Genomic DNA, 20,900 nt, shown 5'->3' with positions numbered 1-20,900 from the left:
ATTTTTCCCTATATCTGTGGTCTGTGAATAGTAAGCTGTTAAAAGCCACAAAAACCAAGCTGCCTATTATTTACTTATATCAACTTTAACTCTTATTAACTCCAATTCCTCATGTGATTGACTATGATGCCTTCTCTGACAATGCTCCCTCATCAAATATTTGGTTAATAAAAAAGTGTTTTTAGAAAGTAAGCATTAAATACTAGCTGAAGGAAATATAAACCAAGCTTTAACTTTATAGCAAAGTATAAGGGTCACATTTTTGACAAAACTTACTTAACAAATGAATTATCTTTATAACTATGAAAATATCAAATCCTTTCTATTACAGGTGTGTCAATTTATGAGACAGCTGCAAATCAAGTTCACTAGCTTAACAAAATGGGAGGCGGTGTGTTAGAAAACTGAAGAAAAAGGCATAACATAAGGAAAAGCAAGTATAGCATTATATTAAGATAGAATACGATTTATAACTAGAACTATCAAATTATAAAAATTTAAAATTCTAATAGTATATTTTTGTATCTCAGGTGATATCTATTATATTGAAGTCAGAAGTATTACTCATTTTTAAAAAAAAGTCTTCCCCTATTCTTTCATAGTATTCAGCCTATAGTTCTCATGTTACACAAGAATGTATGAAGTTCACTTGTTCAGCACTCTGTAGGACACAGAATGTCCCTTGTGTACATCACTGTGCATCACAGCACCCAACCCCACATCTAGCTCATAGCATATTAGAGAACTCACCTAGACATACAGTCCTTACTTATAAAGAGTCAAAATACAATAGGTGCAAGTAACTGTGAATCACATTTGGACCAAAGGCTATGACACTGACGCATTCCAGAGATTCCTATTCGAAAATAAGATGCCTGTAAAACTTTGAGCATTATGGAACGTAGGCTTAAAGAACACAAATTAATTATCCTATATTTTATTATTCACTGATTCTTAAAGCACTCTGGCAATTTTGGTTTTGGGGGTAATTTTTTATATGTTACTCTGCTCAAAGAATGAACAAATGAATGAACGAATGAACAAATATGTACAAACACTAGCCCCTTGCCTGGACATTGTACTAAAGACAGGGGAATCAAAATCAAGTCCTGCCATTGTCACAGGTTCCATAAAGTCCTTAGATTCAAGGTAATGAGTTTACCTCTAAAGGATCCATCTTCTGCATAAAACAGACGTGATTTCTCAACCAACTTTCAACAAAGCTCACCAACAGACTTGTGTATCTGATAATTCTATATATATCTATATACACACACATATAAGTAAATATTTGACTGCATAAATGAAATAACTACAAAAACAGTCATGCCTTCAACTTAACTGCTTATTCTAATAAAAATAAAAACTTATCTTTCTAAAAGTACTTTGGAAGCATGAATTTGCCTTCCAGGACATTATACAAAGGAAATAAGAATTTCATATAATAATTTATGTATAATAATATTCTTCATAGGATTATCAATGAGAAAAAAATTGTTAAATAACCTAAAACATTCAGCAATGAATAAACAGTTAAATTATGGTGCATTATAGGGAAGAATATTGTATAGTCATTAATCTGGGGTGTGAGGTATCAAAATACATTTAATGGAATGAGAAAATGATATTATCATATGAAAAAAGATTAAAACTAATTATATAGATCTAAATTTAATTTTTAAAATAGACATATATGCACAAAAACATTTATACAGAAATCTAAATAGAAAAAGGAATAAACAGAAATATACACAGATTATTTCCCTAGATGGCAAAAATTACAGTTTTTAGTTTTCTTTGTATACCTTTCTATATTTTCGAAATTCCCCACAATAAACATTAAAGTATTATTTTTTTTTAAAGCCTTCTATTCTTAAAGCCAGATGTATGAGTATATTTTAAGAAAAGCATTTCTTTTTTGTTGTGGGGATGGTGACGGCATTGACTCTAGCATCCAGCATCTGATCATAGATGAAAGTAGAAAACTGTCTAAATTCATTCAACCTGGCTTATTGGTTTCTGTGAAAAGACAGGGATTGAAAATTTAAAAACTGACCAATAATCCCAGTATCATGGAGCGAGAATATAATAAGAAACACTGACACATAACATAAGGGTTAGTTCAAAGTACTCAGTAATGAGAGAAGTTCTTTAGAATGAAAGTCAAATACTGAAGTAGAGGTAGAGGCAAAACGAGCTCCACGCAATGAATAAAGCTATTTCAACTGTGAGCCCATTATATCCTAGAGTGCTGAAAAAGTTTAAGAACTCTTCCTCTATATATCCATACACTTGGAATAGCAACTAACCACCAGTTACTTAATATTTTAGAACAAAGGTAGATGATATGTTTACAAGTGTAGGCTATAAACCTGCCTCTTTGCTTCTAGGAAAATGTGCTTGTATATACTGCTCTAACCTCATACAAAGCAGCTAAATCATAAATAAGGTTTGAAAACAAGAGGCTTCATGACATTCCTTCAAGCTATATGGTATTAAGAACTTTTACCTAAGTAAAGAAATACCCTATGGTCATAAAAAGTTATACACTAATAAAAAACATGATTACTTTTTGAAAAATGTTTAAGTGTGTACTCTATACTATTTAAAGATATTGTCAGGTAATAAATTACAATTTGAGTTTTAACTGTGTTATTTAAAATATCCTCTTAAAAGCTGGAGTATGATGATTCTTTCCCTACTGGTTTCACCCTCCTTAGTTTGGCAAACATCAAAGTTTCTCACTTACACTTAAAAAGTAGAGCCAAAGTTAGCAGCTTTAAATATAAAGCTTCATGCCAATACCACGACCTGCCTTGTTTTTTTTCACTCCTTGAGTTATCAGCAACATCATATTACCGCCAAGAACTTCAATTCCTTCACTTTAAAATGTCAGAGCAATTCACTGGGGGCATACAAAATACGGCTAGTCTACAAAAATGGTAGACAGTAAAAGTCCACAGGGCTTGCCTGGTCAGAGATTATTTACATCATTTTAATTATAAAACAATATTCAATGAAAATAGATACCATGTTAACATTCCACTTCAGGGTATACAACTCAAATATTGCAGGAATAAATGAGCCATTAAAAACCAGGTAAGGTTCTAAAATACCAATAAATATTAGCTTTCATTATCTGAGTTAAATATTTTTTAAAAGTAAAAAGCCATTATAAATGGTGAAAAGCAAATAAAAATATTCAAGTATTTTTATTTTTAATAAGCTAAAGTGACATTAGTAATTGAAACTATCAGATTATGATCCCACAAACATATATAGACAAATAAATACTAGTTAGTAATTGAGATTATGATCCCACAAACATATTTAGACAAATAAATACTAGTTCTTTCACTGTCTAGTTTATGTAGCTTTGGACAGGTCAAGTTCATCTTTTGAAATGTAAAACACATCTATACCTAAAAACTGGAGATGATACCAACTATTTCAGAGTTTTAAGGTAGAAATGAACTGATAGATGGGACAATATTTTATAAATGAGACATCTCTATGCAAATGTAAACTATAACCCTTCCATTCTGATTAAAAGCAACTAAATGTTCTTTCTATTTTAAAACTTTTAACATGTAAAGATTTTATACTGGAACTAAACAACTATACTCAATCACTAGACATAAGGACTAAAAACAAAGTTCTAGATTCTAAGCAGAAAACTGAAATCAAACAGTATCCTTTGACAGTGAAATGTTTTTTCCTCTTATTGGTCACCTATACCTTTAACATATTTCAGATATACCTACCAGAAACTATATTACTGCTAATTATCTTGCCCCCCAAGGTAGCTAATGATTTGGGTACTACTGTAATAATGCTACCACTGGTAGTTTTCACGTAGGTTGCAGCTCCAGGGGTTGCAGCCATCCGACCTATAGATGGGCTCACTGTTGGCCGAGTATAGGTTGCCTGTGTGCCTATAAAAAGGGAAAAGCCAAGAAAAAACTTGTCATCACTTTTAGAAGAATGACAATTTATACAGTTTAACTGTAATTCAATGTAATCTACATTGCTTTAACTTGAAAATGGAATTTCAAGGTGTCAAGCCATTAAGTAACAATTTACAGCCAGTTTTCAATGCACATAGCAAGAACTACAGCCAACTCAATTTGAATTAACTTTACACATAAAATTTTGTGATGTGTTGCATCAAATTACTAACCCCAAGAAAAAGTATAACTAACTCTGTTCCCTTCTTCCACTACCCTTCTTCCACTAGCCTGGTGCCAAAAGAAACTTAAATTTAATTATCTTTCCTGCCAGAGCATTTTAGATATTTCTGTTCTAGATTTCAAGGTCTCTGCATCTGTTTTATGCTCTCAGTGCCAAATCCAATGTCAGCACTCAGCAAATAAGGCAGTATATTGTTTGCCTAAAATTTTATAAACTTTTACTGTTTTGTACTCTGCTACCCTCTAAATACATTTCCATCATTAAAGAGTTATTCCATCATTTTACTAGAGATTAAAGTTATAGCTGCCAAGAGTTGCCAGGAATATATTTTTACTGAGAAAATTCACTATTTACATATTTCCTCAACTTTAACTGACCTGTTAGAATATTTTTCTTCATATCTCTCAAAAAGATTTTACACTCTTCTCCACTATTTTTAGGACTTTTTCCTTTCCCCAAACAGGAACTAGAAATTAACCAGATTAGCCTATTGTAGCGTCTCACACATCTCGTAACTCAGAAATACTATTCCTAAGTTTCTAAAACTGTTCCTAAGAACAGTTAGTTTTGGAGAGAAAGAAGATAATTCAGGTAACACCTTCTTCAACTGAGAACATTTTTTTCGTAATTAGGTTCAGAAGTCACTGTAATAATCATTTTCAAAACCCCCCTAAAATTGGTTTTATCCAGTTAGTATTTACCATTTTAAAATACAATCACTACCCAAAAAAAGGAAGAAGCAGAGGAACATTAAGTAGAATTAAACTGATTACAAACATATATCTAAATCAGAAAAATAAATATAGTACAAAATAAATATGCTATGAAGATAAATAGCTTGAATTAATTACAACTGGAAAATATTTCAACTTTAGCTTTTGTTTTAAAATTTGCAGAAACATTTATTCTAATATAGATACATAAGCATATATTATTTTTCACTACCTTTCCTTAACATGAGGAATCACATCTTTGTACAAAATGGAGAAAGTTTTGGGTGAAGAATGATACAGTCAATAAAAGAAAAACTGTTTTTAAAGCATAGGCTTTGCAAGAAGATTAAGTATTATAGAATGGCAGTTTTCAGGGATTGGAAGAAGGTGGGAATGGACAGTTATTGTCTAATGGGCAGTTTCAGTTTGGGAAGACAATGTTTTGGAGCTAGATGGCTGTAATGGCTGCAAAACAACATTAATGTACTTAATGCCAATGAACTGTACACTTAAAAATGGTGAAAATGGCAAATTTTATGTTATCTCTATTTTATCACAACCTTTTTAAAAAAGTTTTGGGAGTCAAACAGATCTGGATTCAAATTCCAGTCCTTTTACAGACTGTGTGGCCATGTGATGCTGCTTAACATAAGTCTCTGCTTTGTCTCTGAAAACGGAGACATTAAAGCTTAAGGGAGATTAAGGGTAATGTTTATACACACTTTTACATAATGGCCAACAGGTGATAGCTTATAAGCTTGAGAAAGGAATCATTTTACACTCTTCAGATTCTATCATCTAAATCTGTTATTGTTCAGTTGTTAAGTCATGTCCGACTTTGCAACCCCATGGACCACAGCATGCCAGGTTTCCCTGTCCTTCACTATCTCCTGGAGTTTGCTCAAACTCATGTCCATTGAGTCAGTGATGCCATCCAACAATCTCATCTCATCATCTAAACTTGGCCCTCTTCAAAGAGTCTGGTAAGAGTTACAGAAATTTAAAATAACAGCAATGGATAATACTAATTCTAATTTATTAATTTATAATTAATTAATAGTAATGGCTATTACAGTAATGGCTAGTAAAGCACTCTCCTGGGGACTTAACATACCAGATTTAGTAAAGGCATTATGATCACATAGAAATAGACAACGGAAAAGACTGAGAGGAATTAAACTGGTCAAAGTCACAAAGGATGGTCCGATTTCAAATGCTCTATACTGTCACTTCCTTGGGCCATAGTCTGGATGCTCTCATAACTGGGTAAAATGGCATCCAATGCTTCTCTCATTTACACTAACACTTACCATACAATAATGTAGCAAAGATTCTCAGCCTCGTCAGGGTGAGATTCTCTTGGGCTGGGACTGTATTTTCATTCACTCAACAAATTCTGACTGAACACCTACTTACAGATGAGCTCTACATACATATGGTGAATAACACAGACACGGTCCCTTATCCTCATGGAGCTCATGAGCTAATAAAGTGATTAACATCAAACAAATTGACAAAAAAGTACCTAAGTAATTAGAAATTGTAGTATGTGTTACAAGGAAAAGAAGAGGACCATGACAACAGCAGAGAGCTAATTCAAGTTGGGAGGAGGGACGAGCCAAGAGAGGCCTCTTTGAAGAATTGTCTCCTGAATTTCTATATTCCCAATGTCAAGCAAATTACTGGGTCAGAGAAATTACTCAGTGAGTATGATGAATGAATGGACTGATGCTCAAGATAACTTACCAGTAGGAGTGGTTACCAGTTTAGTTGTCATAATTGCACCATTACTGCTAACCACCATAATAGGGGAATTGCTACTGGTAGGCAGAGTTGCTGTCACTGGTTTGGGTAAGATTTTACTTGGTTGAACTTGTTGTGTGATGATTTTAACACCTTTGAAAGAAGAAAGATAAATCTCAATACAAATTATTTTTTAATAACGTGCTTTATATCAACCCAAGAGGACAGCAGTTATACACATTTACTGAGTCTTGACTAAAAAGAAGCTTTCTTTCATACTGATGAATTATACTCTTTTAACTTTTATCCCTCAAACTCCTATCTTTCCAAATTTCTTTGATTCAGGAATATAATTAAAATACTACAAAAACTATTTAACAAGTTCTTAATGAAAAATGATTTTTGTCTATGATTACATCATATGAGAGCTTTCAAACCAAATTAGCCATTGATCTTAACTTTCACAGACAATCTGTGTTCTATGCAAATACTTGGGATGAAAGGATTAGGATAAGAAGACAAAAATAAAAGTTAATGTAGCTTTTATATATTCTCTACTCTATCAAAGATTTTTCTACCCTCTTAAGATTACAAAAAGCAAGAACATTTTCTTTTTGAACCTTTTATTTTTAAACTTATTTTAAAGTATTTAAATAGCTCACTTTGTCAAAAGTACAGAATATGCTGTTATTGAATCTACATAAAATACACATGTGGACAAGAATTTGAAAATAATATATAAAAATAAAATTAAAATATTAGGGTGGTGATGTTATATTTTTTATATATTTTTCAAATTTATTTAAATGTTACTTTTACACTGACTTTCCAAATTTCAGATGTCCATTTAAAAGAAATCTCTCATGCTAACAACAAATTTAAGTCCTAATAGCTGTTAACTAAGGAAGGAAAATTTTGCTAACACTTTTTCCCCACTAAACTTTACTGAAATAATTCATGGAACAGAATATATTTCAATAGACAACTAAAATTTTTATTACTTTTTTGGATGGTGATTTAGGTTAAGATATGAGGTAGCAAACAAATATATTTATTTAATAGCCTTAAATAATTATAAAATACTTATACCCAACAAAGAAGTTAAAATAATAACATCTAGGCATAATTAGTCAAATTACTTAATGATCTTTATGACATAGCTTTCCATTCATAAAATAAAGATAATATTAGTATATATACCTTCTAGGATTGTTGTGAAGATTAATTATGGGAAAACTGTGATTTGCCTAATACATAGCAAGGATTCAATGGATAAAAAAGTATTACTACTGTATAAACAAATTCTGATTATAATAAATCATCAACTATAAAGCTGTAGGGGAAAAATGAATTTTAGAATTATCTCATTAATGAATGCTTAAGATACATAAAGAAGATAACTCCTATGCTTTTAAAACCATTCCTCTCATTGTTGCAGTAAACAGGAAAAAAGAGGAATTAAGTTTTTTCTCTCCCTTTTCCTCAGAACAAAGAAGGTAAAGAGAACAGTCAGCAGGCCTGATCATTCCTATTTTTCACTTTAACCGTTCCTAATCTGTCGTTGTTGTTCAGTCACTCAGTCGTGTCTGACTATTTGCGACCCCATGGACTGCAGCATGCCAGGCTTCCCTGTACTTCACTATTCCCTGGAGTTTGCTCAAACTCATGTCCATTGAGTCAGTGATGCCATACAACCAACTCATCCTCTGTCAGCCCCTTCTTCTCTTGCCCTCAATCTTTCCCAGCATCAAGGTCTTTACCAATGAGTCTACTCTTCGCATCAGGTGGCCAAAGGATTGGAGTTTTAGCATCAGTCCTTCCAATGAATATTCAGGGTTGATTTCCTTTAGGATTGATTGGTTTGATCTCCTTGCTGTCCAAGAGACTCTCAAGAGTCTTCTCCAGCACTGCAGTTCAAAAGCATCAAACCTAATCTCTAGTCTGTAACTAAGATTGCTTTTCTGCCCCCTAACTCGACATGAGCTATGTTTTGCACCTATTATCCTTTGACTCTGTGTGAATTACATCCTGAATCTGGTGTTCACCTTTATAGCACTCGCTTCATAGACCACCCCTCATAGTTCTTCTCTTTTTGCACTACACAAAGAAGGCCACAGGGATACCAAACCACCAAATTCAATTACTGGGTTACCTGATGCCACCCTATCATTGTTTCTTGAAACAATGCAAGAGGAAGAATACAAGATCCTTACACCTTTGTTCCTCATCATTGACTCCTGACTGCAAGCCCTCATCTTATATAAGCTCCTAGATTCCGCACAGAAGTGGAGGCTCAGTTCTTGAGGCACGAGGCTGTTGTGTCACCCTCTGCTGCTGCTGCTAAGTCGCTTCAGTAGTGTCCAACTCTGTGCAACCCAATAGACAGCAGCCCACCAGGCTCCCCCATCCCTGAGATTTTCCAGGTAAGAACACTGGAGTGGGTTGCCACTTCCTTCTCCAATGTATGAAAGTGAAAAGTGAAAGTGAATTGCTCAGTCATGTCAACTCTTAGCGACCCCATGGACTGTAGCCTATCAGGCTCCTCCGCCCTCTGCTGGCTGAGGATTAAAGCCATCTTTCTAATTCCTCCAAACTCTGTCTTCATATTTTTTTATTCGGCTTCAGAGGGCAGAGAAAGCCAAGATTTTGGCCCTAACATCATCAAAAAACAAAACAAAACAAAACAAAACAAACTGTGTGGTGTGCTCATCTGCTCAGTTATGTCCAACATTTTGTGACCACATGGACTGTAGCCAACCAGGCTCCTCTCTGCATGGGATTTTTCAGGCAATACTAGAGTCAGTTGCTATTTTCTCCTCCAGGGGATCTTCCCAACCCAGGGATGGAACCTGCATCTTCTGTGTCTCCTATACTGACAGGCATATTCTTTACCACTGAGCCACCTGGGAAGCCAACTGTGTGGTTCAGTTCAGTTCAGTTCAGTCGCTCAGTCGTGTCCAACTCTTTGTGACCCCATGAATTGCAGCACGCCAGGCCTCCCTGTCCATCACCAACACCCGGAGTCCATCCAAACCCATGTCCATCGAGTCGGTGATGCCATCCAACCATCTTATCCTCTGTGGTCCCCTTCTCCTCCTGCCCTCGATCTTTCCCAGCATCAGGGTCTTTTCAAATGAGTCAGCTCTTTGCATCAGGTGGCCAAAGTATTGGAGTTTCAGCTTCCACATCAGCCCTTCCAATGAATACCCAGGACTGATCTCCTTTAGGATGGACTGGTTGGATCTCCTTGCAGTCCAAGGGACTCTCAAGAGTCTTCTCCAACACCACAGTTCAAAAGCATCAATTCTTCGGTGCTCAGCTTTCTTTATAGTCCAACTCTCACATTCATACATGACCACTTGAAAAACCACAGCCCTGACTAGATGGACCTTTGTTAGCAAAGTAATGTCTCTGCTTTTTAATATGCTATCTAGGTTGGTCATAACTTTCCTTCCAAGGAGTAAGCGTCTTTTAATTTCATGGCTGCAGTCACCATCTACAGTGATTTTGGAGCCCTCCCAAAAGAGTCTGACACTGTTTCCACTGTTTCCCCATCTATCTGCCATGAAGTGATGGGACCAGATGCCATGATCTTCGTTTTCTGAATGTTGAACTTTAAGCCAACTTTTTCACTCTCCTCTTTGTGTGGTAATGGATGTTAATTAAACTTCTTGGGGTCATTTCATGATACATGCATATATCAATCATTATGTTATACACCTCAAACTAATAATATGTTATATGTCAATTATACCTCAATTTAAAATAAGCAAATGACAAAAACCATTCGAGAGATTCATTTCTGACAAGAAAACATGAGGAGCTCTGCTGACAATGAAACTGGTGAAAATGATTTTAAAAAAATAAATAAATAAAACCAACCAATGAAAGGCTCTGGCAACAGTCCCAAGACCAAATAAAAAACATCTATTCAAGAATACACTTGGTAAGACAGGGGCGATCTCTCATATTTAAACTAAGACCTGTTCCTCCTCCTCCCTCCCTGGGTGAAGCAGGGACCCCTCTCCAGACTGCCACAGTAAAGGGCACAGAGTTTCCTGCTTCTCCAGCTCCTAGAGGGCCTTCTTCTGAGGAGTAGCAGGACGTCAGCTTATCTCATCGTGCTCCCTAGTACCTGTTGCTAAGTCACAGGCCACTGCGGTCAAGAGGCGGCTACTCCCTTCTGCCCAGCCCCCAATCCATGGCTCTATCTTGGGCAAAAAGCCTCTGAGAATATTGGGCTCGTGACCATTCCTGCTCTGGCTTGTAAGACAGTGGCTCCACCACCAGGGAAAGCAAGGCAAGACGATCTCAGGCTGCTTGCCCACTCTCCCACACTTGACTTCACTGAGTGCTGTCAGCTCATAGAGCAGGGGTAACATTCAGAGAAAAGCCTGCCATGACCCTACCCCCACAGTTCCAGAGCTGACTGAGGACAAAAACAGGTCTTAAAACAGCTCCCTAGCCTCTTCCCAGAGAAACTGAACTCCTTTGTAACAGAGCATGGAGAAGTTCAAACATAAGGGTGCTCTCAGAAACAGTAGAGGATGTGACAAAAAAGACTAGAGATCTCTTCAAGAAAATTACATACCAAGGGAACATTTCATGCAAAGATGGGTACAATAAAGGACAGAAATGGTATGGACCTAACAGAAGCAGAAGATATTAAGAAGAGATGGAAAGAATACACAGAAGAACTATACAAAACAGTGTCTTAATGACTCAGATAACCAGGATGATGTAATCACTCACCTAGAGTCAGACATCCTGGAGTGTGAAGTCAAATAGGCCTTTGGAAGTACCATACGAAAAGCTAGTAGAGGTGATGGAATTCCAGCTGAGCTATTTCAAATCCTAAAAAATGATGCTGTGAAAGTGCTTCACTCATTATGTCAGCAAATTTGGAAAACTCAGCAGTGGCCAGAGGACTGGAAAAGGTCAGTTTTTATTCCAATTCCAAAGAAGGGCAATGCCAAAGAATGTTCAAATTGCCACACAACTGCACTCATTTCACATGCTAGCAAGGTAATGCTCAAAATCTTCCAAGCTAGGCTTCAATAGTACATGAACCAAGAACTCCCAGATGTACAAACTGGATTTAGAAAAGGCAGAGGAACCAGAGATCAAACTACCAATATCCATTGGATCATAGAAAAAGCAAGGGAATTCCAGAAAAATACCTACTTCTATTTAATTGACTATGCTAAAGCCTATGACTGTGTCAATCACAAAAAACTGGAAAATTCTGAAAGAGATGGGAATACCAGACCACCTGACCTGCCTCCTAAGAAACCTATATGCAGGTCAAGAAGCAACAGTTAGAACTGGACATGGAACAACAGACTGGTTCCAAATTGGGAAAGGAGTACATCAAGGCTGTATACTGTCACCCTACTTATTTAACTTACATGCAGAGTATATCATGCTAACTGTGGGGCTGGATGAAGCTCAAGTTGTAATCAAGATTGCCAGGAGAAATATCAATAACCTCAGATATGCAGATGACACCACCCTTATGGCAGAAAATGAAGAAGAACTAAAGAGCCTCTTGATGAAAGTAAAAAGAGGAGAGTGAAAAAGCTGGCTTAAAACTCAACATTCAGAAAACTAAGATCATGGCATCCAGTCCCATCACTTCGTGGCAAATAGGTAGGGAAACAATGGAAACAGTGACAGACTTTATTTTCTTGGGCTCCAAAATCACTGTGGACAGAGACTATAGTCATAAAATTAAAAGACTCTGCTCCTTGGAAGAAAAGCTTTAATAAACCTAGATAGTGTATTAAAAAGAAGAGCCATTACTTCACCAACAAAGGTCTGTCCAGTCAAAGCTATAGTTTTTCCAGTAGTCATTTATGAATGTGAGAGTTGGACCATAAAGAAGGCTGGGTGACACAGAATTGATGCTTTTGAAGTGTGGTGCTGGAGAAGACTCTTGGGAGTCCCTTGGATTGCAAGGAGATCAAATCAGTCAATCCTAAAGAAAATCAACCCCGAATATTCATTGGAAGGACTGATACTAAAGCTGAAGTTCCAATTCTTTGGTCACATGATGTGAAGAGTCAACTCATTGAAAAGACCTTGATGCTGGGAAAAGTTGAGGGAAGGAGGAGAAGAGGGCTGTTAAGAGAAGCACATTGAATGAAATCACCCACCCTGGCCAGGCACCATAGTAATCATCTGTTTGAGTGATTTTATGACAGGAGGTCCTTGCAAGGAACACGGAACTAATAAGCCAACAGTAATAGAAGAGTTTGGGAAAGGTCAAAAGGAGATACCATGTGTCCAACTACCTCCCAGGATCCTTCTTGCTGGCATCCATCTTGGCTGAGCAATCCTTGCACCACCAGGAAGGACTCTGAGTCAGAATGATTGGCCAAAGACAACCAGGAAGCTAACCCCACCACCATAAAACCAGAGACTGCAAGCCACGTGGCAAAGCACTTCTCTTGGGTTCCTTTAGCCTGCCGCCTTCTGCCAAGCAATCTCTTTCCCAATAAAATCTCTTGCTTTGTCAGCTCATATGTCTCCTTGGACAACTCACTTCCAAGTGTTAAACAAGAGCCCACTCTCGGGCCCTGGAAGGGGTTTCCCATTCCTGCAACAGAGGATGAGATGGTTTGATGATATCACTGACTGAATGGACATGAGTTTCAACAAACTCCAGGAGATACTGAAGAACAGGGAAGCCTGGCATGCTGCAGTCCATGGGGTCGGAGAGTCGGACTCCACTTAGCAACTGAAAAACAGTGGAAAAGTTCAAGCCTAAGGGTATCTCAAAACAGTGGCAGATGTGATGAAAGGCAATTCTATAAGTAGAATCATGGATTTGATTAAGATAGACTATAGGCCAGATAGTTTGTAGAAGAGAGCCAAATAGTAAGGAAGCTGAAAGGAACCCTCCTGTGGTAAGAACAAATATCAAAAATAGACCTTTGAAATTATTCCTTCAAAGAAGCAACAATTTGCAACAGTTTGTTGAGCAACTTATGCTCCAGAGCATTGTTGGATACAATAGAGAAATCAGTTAGTGAAGTTTAACAACTAGATGTGGTCAGGAAAAAAGAAGAAAGAGCCATACCAACACCACTGTCATCTCAGAATGACTGGGCATACCTGGAGCTATACCTCCCTAAGGAACAACAGTGGGGGCTTAACTTCAACAAAATAACTGATCCAGTCACTAAACAACAAATAACCATGCAAGTAACAGTAACAAATCACAAATGAGGGTAAAGGAAGACCTGTACCCAGTTACAACATACAATGTCCATTATCTATATATACAATCTAAAATGTCAAAGTAAATGTCTAAAATGTTCAGTTTTCAACAAAAGCATCAAGAGGCATGCAAAAAAATAGGAAAATATGACCCACACAGGGGAAAAAAAGCAGTCAACAGAAACTGTGAGAGCAACCACATGTCAGATTTAACAACAACAAAAAGGCTTCAAAACAGCCATTACACATATGTTCACAGAACTAGGGGAAAGCTTGATTACAGAAGTAAAAGAAGGTATGATAACAAAGTTGCATCAAATAAAGAATATTAATTAAGCAATAGAAATTATAAAAAAGAATCAAATGGAAAATGTAGAGCTGAAAAGTATAGTAATTGAAATAAAAAATTCACTAGAAGGGCTTAACAGCAGATTTGAACTAGCAGAAAAATGAATTAACAAATTTAAAGATAGATCAGTTACAGATTATGCAAGCTGAAGAACAGAAAGAAAAAAGAATGAAAAAATGAACATAAATGTGAGACACCAGTAAGTACACAACACATATGTAACTACAAAAAGGAAGGAATAGAGAGAAAAGGGGACATTCAAAGAAATAATGGCTGAAAATGTCCCAAATTTATTGAAAAGCAGTAACTTACACATCAGGAAGCTGGACAAACACTAAAGAAGATAAATACGAAGAGATCCACAAACAGGCATAGCATACTTAAAATGCTGAAAGTCAAAGACATGGAGGAAATCCAGAAAGCATCAAGAGAAAAACAATTTTTCATTTACAAGGGAACTGCATAGGAGTTCGAAACTGACTTTTCAGTGGAAACAATGGAGGCCAGGAGGCAGTAGAAATATGTGTTCAAAGTGTCAAAGAAAATCCGTCAACCAACAATCTGATATTCAGCAAAGCTGTCTTTCAAATATTGCAGATGAAATAGTCTTTACCAAATAAATTAAAAATGAATTTGTTGCTAACTGACCACCTTACAACAGACACTGAAAGAAGTTCTATGAATAGAAAAAACTAGAAACAAAACAATGATTCTCACTCTTGCCAGTTATATTCAAAATTTTACCATTCTAGTTACGGAAATCAGGCAAGAAAAAGAAATACAAGGCATCCTGACTATAACAGAAGAAATTATCTCTATTTGCAGATGATTTGATATTTCATATAGAAAATCCTAAGGAATTCACTAAAAATTATTTAGGACTAAAAGTGAGTTTAGCTAAGCTGCAGATGTAAAATCAACAGATTCAGTGGCACTTCTATACTAATCCAAATAACTAGAAAAATAAAATACTTAAAAATAAATTAAAAAAAATAAAAATAAAAAAATAAATTAACAAAAGTGTAAAGTTAATACACTGAAAACCAGCATTCTCCTTTGTAGAAACTGACAAGCTGATTTCAAAACTCATACAGAATCGCAAGGAACTCAGAATAGCCAAAACATCTTTTAAAAAACAACAGAACAGGAATATTCACACTTCCTGATTTCAAAACTTAATATAAACCAATGGTAATCAAATCAGCACAGAGACAGACATATAATGGAATACAATTGAGAATCCCGAAATAAAGTCATACATGTTTTCAGTGGATTTTCCACAAGGGTACTGAGAACACTGAATGAAGGAGGAACAGTCTTTTTAAAAAATGGTATTGGGATAATCAAAGCTCAATATGCAAAGAGTGAAGGAGAATCCTTACTTCACACCATTACATAGTTAATCAAAACAGATCAAAGATCTAAATTTAAGCAGTAAAATTATCAACCTCTTAGGAAAAACATGAGGATAATCTTCATAACCCAGGATCTGGCGAAAGATTCTTAAATAAGATACCAAAAGTACAAGCAACACAAGAAAAAAATCAACTGTACATCATCAAAATTAAAGACGCTTGTGCTTCAAAGGACATCATCAAGAAATGAAAAAACGGCCCACAGAATGGGAGGAAATGTTGGCAGTTCGTGTATCTGATAAAGGCTTAATATCTAAAATATGAATAGCAAAAAAAAAAAACCTTTCAGTTCAATAATAAAAAGACAAATAACTCAATTTAAAAATGGCAAAGGATATAAATACACATTTCTCTAAGGTAGATATAAAAAAGGCCAATAACCACATGAAGACACTCAACACTATCAGTCACCAGAGAAACACAAATCAAAACCACAACGAAACATCACTTCACACAAACTACAGTTGCTAGAATCCAAAAATCAGAGACAAACAAGTGTTATCAATGGACAAGTGGATTAACAGAATATGAAAATATTATTTGGCCTTAAGAAGGAATGAAGTACTAATATATGCTATTTCATAAATGAACCTTGAAATCATTGTGAAATAAAAGAAGCCAGTCACAAAAGGTCACACATTAAATGACTGCATTCACATAAAAACCCAGAATACAGAAATCTAGAGACAGAAAGTAGATTAGTGGTTGCTTAAGGTTAAGAGCTTGTCATGGTGGGACTTCTTTTGAAAGTGATGAAAATACTCTAAAAATCAACTGTGGTGATGGTTGCACACATCTGTGAATATACAGAGTGAGTGAAAGCTGCTCAGTCATGTCCGACTCTGTGACCCCATTGGCTGTAGCCCACCAGGCTCCTCTGTCCATGGAATTCTCCAGGCAAGAATACTGGAGTGGGTAGCCATTCCATTCTCCAAGGGATCTTTCTGACCCAGCAACTGAACCCAGGTCTCCTACACTGTAGGCAGATTCTTTACCATCTGAGCCACCAAGGATATACTACCTACCATTAAATAGTACTCTAAATGGGTTGAATGGTACGTGAATTCTCTCTCAATAAAGCTCTTTTTTTAAAAAAAATTCTAGAGCATTTTGAAAAGGAAAACTACAATTCTTTCTTGAAAGCACATATACCATTGAAACTAAAGCCTGACAGAGACTGCAGGCAAAAAGAAAACAAGAGATCAATTTCCCTGTGACTACTGATACATTGTACTATCCATACCTCATACTAGCTGTGAGGCAGTGGCCAAATGGTACAAAGATCCAGTCAAAAGGTACAAACTTACAGTCAAAAGACACATAAGTGCTGGGGAGGTAATGTACAGCATGATAACCATAGTTAACAGCACTGCACTGTATATTGCAAGTCATTGAGAGTAACTCTTAAAAGTGCTCATCACAAGAAAACACACTGCAACTATGTGTGGTGACGATGCTTACTGTAGCAATCATCTTGTAATATATACATATGTCATCAAATCATTATGCTGCATATAAAGCTAATACAATGTTATATCAATTACATTTTCAGTTCAGTTCAGTTGCTCAGTCGTGTCCGACTCTTCTTAAAAAATAATAAAATGTTCCTATCAAAAAAGTAAACAAAAAATTGAAAATATCAGGATCTCCCAAAGTCCTGTTCTACCCTGAAATAAAATATAGATTCCATGGAGGAAAAAAAAATCCATTTTCTTTTAAAGATATTAAGTATGTTATAAGGCTTTTAATCTCCTTAAATCTTAGACTCTATCCTATTTGCCTTTCTATTCAATACCTTTATGATTCAGTAACTTACGTTATTGTCTCCTACCCCTGAGTTCCCACTGTGCTAGAGATGATTTCAATAAACTGTTACGCCACATTCTTCACTGTACACAGTGTGTTTTAATCTTAGTACCTCTGCCTAGCACCTAGCAACTCATGCCAAATTCACAATATGACCTCTAACACAAGACTCCCCAGACTAATTTTTCCACTGCTCACTTCTCATAACCCCAGTGGGCTCCAAAGTATAGTTCTAAAATCTGGGAATTTGTTTCCTCTGCTTCCTTTATCTCTCCTGAAAGTTCACTGAAGAAAACCTCTTCCTGCTGTGCAAACTGCTTTTTCATTCTTCTCTATTCCCAAGCATTAGTTTTCTCTATATAAATATCCCCAACATGAGGGCCTCAGAATATAGTTTGGAATTAAAACTCTTGTGCTTAAGGAGCCTATTTGTGGAAGTAAATCCATATATATTATTACAAACTTCAGAGAACTGGTGACTGGGGAAGAATTACCATCTCCTGTAAACATTTTTCCATTTACCTGACTCCTGTTTGATTTGAATGGTAGGCTTGATACCAGGTGGCAAAGGAGACTGCTGAGGCTGTTGCTGATGAGATACTGGAGAAGGCTGGGCCACCTGTTGCTGTGTCTGTTGCTGCACTTGATGTAACTGCTGCTTAGGAGACTGCTGATGCTGTTTAGGAAACTGTGCAAGAATCTGAGTTGGGGCACCCACTAAGCTTTTGGGAGAAGGAAGTCTGGTTGATGCCATTTTGATTGCTGACGTAGATACACCTATAGAAAAGTAAGGAAAAGAACATTTAAAATTAAAGCATAATTAAAGCTACTTCTGCTTATTATAGTAGGTAATAGTTTAAAACTAGGTAAATCAATAAAAACAATGATTATTCAACACCTAGTGTCAGATATAATGTATGTAGTATTTTACATATCTGATAACTAGTCCTCAAACTTTTCAAGAGAGGCACCATTTCCAACACTTAAAAGACTAATTCATTTTCCCTTGGTGAAGAGTCAAAACAAAAGAAAAATCAGCCAGCATATTCTCACACATCTCTCAATAGGTTTTTCTCTTAGAAAATATAGATTCTCAATGTGAAAGAAGAACAAAAGCAAACTAAGTTTGGTTTTGTTCTTTGCAAACTAAGTTTTGAATACTGTTTTTTAAATATTGCTTTTCGGGTTTTAATGAGTCAATTTAAAAATGGCATTAGACAAAATAATTCATACTGAAATATTCACCTTTTATTATTTAGCATGGCAAAGCAGATTTTCTGTATCTCATTTCCAATAAAGCAAATATCAGTTGTTTCTTGAGAACTGGGTCATTAAATAATCATGTGGAAAGGTACAAGTGGGTATCGTATTTAATATATCCATAGCAAAAAATTCTCGTGATAAGAGGTTTTAAGAAATTTTTCAGTGCAAAGCTAGTATTAGCAAGCATGCATAGGAAGAAAATACCAACAATTTTCACTACAGATGGTATGAGTTTGAGAAAAATTATTCCTTCTCCCAGATTTTTCATCAGTAATCTTACAATTCATCAATAACACAATAGAACTATTATCTGTAATGAAGAGAAACTGATAAATTAATAGCCTAATTATAAAAATCTAAATATCAAACAGGCTATTTCACACCTTCCTCCCCCACAGCCCTATTATGACATTTATATTGCATTACAGAAAAAAATTTAAATAACACATTTGTATGTAAAATGTTTCTGGAGAATAATAAAAATGAAGAAGAAATCTTAAGACACTCTGACTCAGTTTTCCTGTATGCTGAGTTTACCCCACACTATAATTCTCTAAGGGTTGTTTAACGGATCAGGTAAAACCACAGAGTGAGGAATAATTTTGAGAGAAGACAAAAGAAAGATGCAGTTAGAATCAGCTCAAGGGCTTACTCATCTTATTTACACATTATTCTTCCACCTTGCTCACCTCCATCCCTCCCTGACTGCTAGGATTTTGGTGACATGTGTCTGCTATATTGCTTAGTTTTATTAAACTAGATTATCTCTGGAGCCCCCTTTCAAGTGCCAGCGTTTTAAAACTTAATGAAAATAAAGTGTTATTCAAGCGAAAGACAGTATTTTTAAACTATCTGAAAACTTTAACCTTTATATTGCATTAATGAACTCTTATATTAACTGAGGTAAACTGTGCACATGAGTAACCTCCTAACTAATCTATGTTCTCTATATCCTTTTATACAGGACCACATTTGAATTGACAGGGTTGAGGGATTTCGTAAGAAGAGGATTTCATGAAACAGAAATGGAAAATGGAAGTACATTCAGGGCCAGACTAAAAAAAAATATATAGTAAAGAGAACAGGAGTATTAGTGTATACAATAAAATAGGAAGTACCATGTTACTTAAGTTGAAGTGCAATCAAGGAGGAAAATAAAAGCAGAAGACTGTCACAATATTGGGTAAGGTAATTCATCAAGTCTATAAAACATTATTAGAAGAATGAGACAAAACAAATTTCTCTCACCAAAGAGAAAAGACAGTGGCAAGAGGATTTATCTGAGAAACAATAAAAAGTAGAAAAATAACAGTAATCAACCTGAGTAATAAATAATAGTCCATTCTTCGCTTAATGAAGAACAAGAGTCAGACGAATTTAAGAGATAAGATAAAGAAGGTTATTTATGACTTATAGTCTGATAAATACTGTATGAAAACTAGAGGGGATAAAAGGGAAGAATCATGTTGTGATACATACTGAAGTATTTATAACTGAAATTATGACATTTAGGATTTGCTTCAAAATATTCTGGGTCAGGGACATGGAGACGAAAATAGCAGGTATAGATGAAACAAGACTGACCATGTGTTGCTCACTGCTGAAGCTGGGTAATGGACACATGGGTATTCATTTTACTATTCTATCTACTTATGTGTTTGGAATTTTCCATAATAAAAAAGAAAATTTCAGTTATCCTATTTCATAGATGACCAATTCAGTATAAACATTCTAATTGGTATAATTTAGGACTTCTTATATGCCAAACATACAGTTCCTCTCCATACACATGAGCCAACCATACACAATTCCCCTGCACTCTGCTTTTGGAGCCAGTCAGATGGTATCACTTAAATGGCAGAAAGTAAAGAGGAACTAAAGAGCCTCTTAATGAAGGTGAAAGAGGAAAGTGAAAACGCTGGCTTAAAACTCAACACTCAGAAAACCAAGATCATGGCATTTGATCCTATCACTTCATGGCAAATAGATGGGGAAACACTGGAAACAGTGACAGACTATTTTTCTGTGCACCAAAATCACTGCAGATGCTGACTGCAGCCATGAAATTAAAAGATGCTTGCTCCTTGGAAGAAAAGCGATGACAAGCCTAGACAGTGTATTAAAAAGCAGAGACATCACTTTGCTGACAAAAGTCCACATAGTCAAAGCTATGATTTTTTTCAGTAGTCACGTATAGAT

At 35.7% G+C, this 20,900-nt stretch overlaps 1 protein-coding gene across 50 annotated transcripts in view; it reads right to left on the bottom strand.

Annotated features, from left to right (window-relative positions):
* Positions 1–20,900, bottom strand: part of EMSY (EMSY transcriptional repressor, BRCA2 interacting) — an 81,249-nt gene that overhangs the window by 31,495 nt on the left and 28,854 nt on the right. For 35 of the 50 annotated variants that reach the window (XM_012096082.5, XM_012096092.5, XM_004016337.6 and 32 more), the window contains 3 exons: positions 17,961–18,215; positions 6,651–6,800; positions 3,765–3,935 (listed from right to left, as the gene is read on the bottom strand). In XM_012096082.5, coding sequence (XP_011951472.2) covers positions 3,765–3,935; positions 6,651–6,800; positions 17,961–18,215 — 576 coding nt within the window. The remainder of the gene's footprint in view (positions 1–3,764; positions 3,936–6,650; positions 6,801–17,960; positions 18,216–20,900) is intronic. The other 15 variants (XM_042233275.2, XM_060399462.1, XM_060399470.1 and 12 more) reach the window with 1 other exon arrangement.

Source organism: Ovis aries, chromosome 15 (assembly GCF_016772045.2).
Source record: "Ovis aries strain OAR_USU_Benz2616 breed Rambouillet chromosome 15, ARS-UI_Ramb_v3.0, whole genome shotgun sequence".
NCBI classification, from domain to species: Eukaryota; Metazoa; Chordata; class Mammalia; order Artiodactyla; family Bovidae; genus Ovis; species Ovis aries.
This window is presented reverse-complemented; position numbering and strand designations above follow the sequence as displayed.